Source organism: Lactuca sativa, chromosome 3 (genome assembly GCF_002870075.4).
Source record: "Lactuca sativa cultivar Salinas chromosome 3, Lsat_Salinas_v11, whole genome shotgun sequence".
Classification (NCBI taxonomy): domain Eukaryota; kingdom Viridiplantae; phylum Streptophyta; class Magnoliopsida; order Asterales; family Asteraceae; genus Lactuca; species Lactuca sativa.
In genome coordinates this window covers 115060032-115063959 of record NC_056625.2, presented here as the reverse complement: position 1 = coordinate 115063959, position 3928 = coordinate 115060032, and the positions used below count along the sequence as shown (strand labels likewise).

Sequence of the window (3928 nt, the reverse complement as noted above, 5' to 3'; positions counted from 1 at the left end):
CCCAATACTATGAATGTTGTGGCCCGCCCATAGTCTCACAACCATTCCCGCGATGGTTTAACTCATCCTAGAGAGTATGAGTTAATTTATAGGCTTACAACACTTCCACAATTGCCTACCAACCTATTAAATGCTACGTTTACTCCGTAGTCTTACAACTTCAAGTTGTAGGCTTACAATACTTCCACAATCACCATGTGTAGGGAAAACCCCTACCTTCCAATTCAACTTCAAATAGCCATAACGTGTTCGTTTCAACTCCGGTTTTGGCGTTCTTTATATGAATGGAAATGTATTGAAGAGCCCCATGATTCTATCTAGTTACTTTTGGATTAAAACATGTAGAACTAAACCATAATCCATGCAAGAAGCCCAACATATAACTAATCCCATTATACCCTTTGGTTCCAGCACACAAGTCAAGAGCTTAGATCTCATGACCAATATTATTATCCTTCAATAAGGTGTAAACTTTACTTCTCCAAAGCTCAAATCCCTTTTTTGATCAATTTACGGCCCACAAACCCTGGATTAAGAAACATCCCGAAATAGGGTGTTACAGGCAGGTTTTAATGAAAATATGGAGAGTATTATTAAGGAAATGGGTGTTAGACTAGTTCATAAATGAATATAATGTCTTTGAATACTTGCAGTATCAGGAAGAAGGTGAAAAGGCTTAAAATTTTGAATCTTTGTAACAGAATGCGTGTGTCATTTCTTGTTATTCAAGAATCTAGAACCAATGTTGTTAATACTTTTTTGTTAAAAAGTATGTTGGGTAATTTTTCATATGATTTTGCCACGAGTTTTGTACATGGTCGATCGGGGAGGGGGGGGGGGGGGGATATTCTTTCTATATGGGGATCCAACAACTTTTGATAAGTAAAAAAATGACATATATTAAAAATATTGTCATTGTTGAAGGAGAATGATTTTTTTTTAAATATTTTTCATGATTTTATGGTGAACGTGCATTCCTGTGGGAAGAGAGTAGCAAAAGAAGATTGTGGAATATTTTTGAATCATTCAATGGTTTAATTTTTTTTGTTTGGAGAGTTTAATGCGGTTCGATATCAATCAGAAATAATGGGGAGTGTTTTTTCTCAACGTATTGCAGATGATTTTAATGCATTTATTAATACTGCTAATCTACGAGAAATACCTTTAGGTGTTTTCTTTTTCATGAGGATTAGCAATAATGGGGCTAAACTTAGAAAGTTGGATCGTTTTCTTGTGAAGGAAGATGTGGTTAATAGATTTTAAGATTTTAAAGTTGTTGCATTAGTCCTTTTAATTTCTTTAATTCTTGGATGCAAGAACCGAATTTTGATCAAGTTGTGCGTGGGGCATGGGGTGTTTCATCGAATGAAATTGTGAATTGTGTTGCTATTCGGTTCAAAAATAAACTTAAAATACTTAAAGAATAGATTAAGATTTGGTGGAATTGCACAAAGACAAAAAGAATGGAATGTAAAGCGGATCTGATGAATAAAATGCAACAAATTGATAAACTTGGATCACGAATGTTAATCACGTTAAGCAAAAAAAAATTTAATAACTTTAGAGATAAATTCAATAAAGTTCTAGTTACTAAAGTAGAGGTTAGGAGCCCTCAGAAAGCTTTCGTAAGGGCAGATCATTGAGAACAAATCTGCACTATTGATGAAATTAAAGTTGCGATATGTGTGGCAGTGAAAAAGCTCCGGGTCATGACACCTTTATCTTTTTTTATTAAGTATTATTAGATCAACCGGTATACTAAGCACGAAGCCGACCGTTGTCTAGTTGGCCACGAACCACGGCCGTGCACACCATCCCGGTGGTTCGTGGTGGGTCGTGGTCGTGGCCGACCGTGTCCCGGACAACGGACGTAAACGGCCAATGAGATACGATGCAATGAATTCGACCGTTTTTGTTTGTGTAGCCGTTGTTGAACGGCTAGATTTTAAAAAAATAAATAAATAAATAAATAACCAATTTATTTACCTATAAATACCATATTTTTACTCCTTATTTTTTACACCATTCTTTTCTTTCTCTATACACAAACTACACACTACATCTTCACAACCAAAAATCATGGATCCCAACCAAAATATCCCTCCAAACTACCGAAATCGCAAACCCGATAACGCTTTTGCGTTAGACACAACACCTCGACAATTCCCGACGATGGAGTCACCTCAAGGCGGTTTTATCAATCTACTTCAAAGTGGTTCCCCTATCCAACAAACACCACTTTTCCAACAACAATATCAACCTTTTACGGCTTTCCAACAACAACAAATGCAACAACAATACCAACAATTTCAACAATTCCAACAACTACAACAACTCCAACAACAATCGTCACAACAACAACAACCACCAATTTCACAACCACCAAGCTCACAACCACCACTTTCGCCGAATTTTGTTCCGGAAACGCAACCTTCACCACCACCTCAACCAAAAAAGAAAAAAGGAAAAAAAACGGCCCGACCCACTACCAACCAAGAAAGGGTCCCATGGACAAAAGAAGAAGAAGAAAAGTTAGCGGAGGCATGGGTGGCGGCTTCCGAAGATCCAATTGTAGGAGATAGCCAGACTTACGGAAGTTTTTGGGAAAAAGTCCGAGCCATTTTTTACGAGTTAATGGAAAGTCAAACTCGAAATGCCGATCAAATTACGTCGAAATGACGAGATATTCGACTAAAATGCACCGATTTTGGAGGAATCTACAACAATCTCCTAAACATACGCAAAAGCGGCTCGAACGATTTTGATGTATTCAAGGCGGCCATGGACCAATATGAAAAAACAACGCCTACACGCAAAGCTTTTCCGTATATGAAACTGTGGCTAATATTGAAAGACTCCCCAAAATGGAAAGAGCAAACGGAAGGAAGTTCCCAATCTTCCGGTTCAAAGCGTTCGAGAAACCCCGATGGAACTTCTCAACAATCGGACGGCCGAACACACATCGACATCAACGACGATCCGATAGATCTTAAAACCGACCAACCTCTTCCTCGGCCCGTTGGAAGAAATAAAGCAAAAAAAGCGGCGTCAACATCTTCGAATTCTAGTGTTATGGATATATTCGGCGATAAATTTGATCGATATGTGCAGCTTCAAGAAACGAAGGCCGAGGTGATGACTCGGATGGAACAAAAAATGATCGAAGCACAAACATCATTTCAAGAGGCACAAGAGACACTCCAAACAAAAACCGATATGGAAATCTTGAAAATGAAAGCGGACGACCTTGAGGGCGAAGACTTGGAACTTTTCCAAGCAATGAAAGAGTCGGTTCGAGCCCGACGTAGGCGTAGGGGGTAGTTTATTTTATGTATGGTTGGAATTTTTAGTTTTTTTAATATTTTTTTTTAATTTTTTTTTAAATTAACTAATGTAATTTTTATTTTGATTGTTATTTTAATTTTATTTTTTAATTTCAATTAATTTAGTTTTTATTTAATGTAATTTGGTATTTTAATTTAATGGAAAAAATAGTATTAAAAAAATGTTTTTAATGTATTTTTGAATTAAATTTAAATAAAAAAATGAGGTGGAGTGGTGTGTTTAGTGGTAAGTATCCCATGTATGTGGTAGTGAAATGTGGTGCTGATGTGGTATGTGGTAGGTATAATGGATGGCCTTAGGAGACTAGGTTATAACCCGTGGAAACCACGGTCGCAAAAATAATTAGATTTTTATAGTAAAAACTCATAATTATTAATGAATTGTTTTAAATAAATTATTAATTAAGACGTTTATGTTTTTTTTTTATTTTTGTAAACTTATAATTTTTTATTCAAATAAATATGTGAAATTATTTTTCAAGATATATGAGATAGTTTTTATTTGTGAATTAATGAAAAAAAATAGCGATATTGTATAATGAAATGTTAAATTGATTATAAAAATTAAACAACCACAATAAGTG

General features: G+C 35.6%; 1 protein-coding gene across 1 annotated transcript; it reads left to right on the top strand.

Moving 5' to 3' along the window:
* Positions 1-2781: 2781 nt before the first annotated feature.
* LOC128132816 (uncharacterized) lies at positions 2782-3321 on the top strand. The gene has a single exon (XM_052769797.1). It carries the CDS (start codon positions 2782-2784, stop codon positions 3319-3321), a length of 540 nt encoding a protein of 179 aa, XP_052625757.1.
* Positions 3322-3928: the final 607 nt, after the last annotated feature.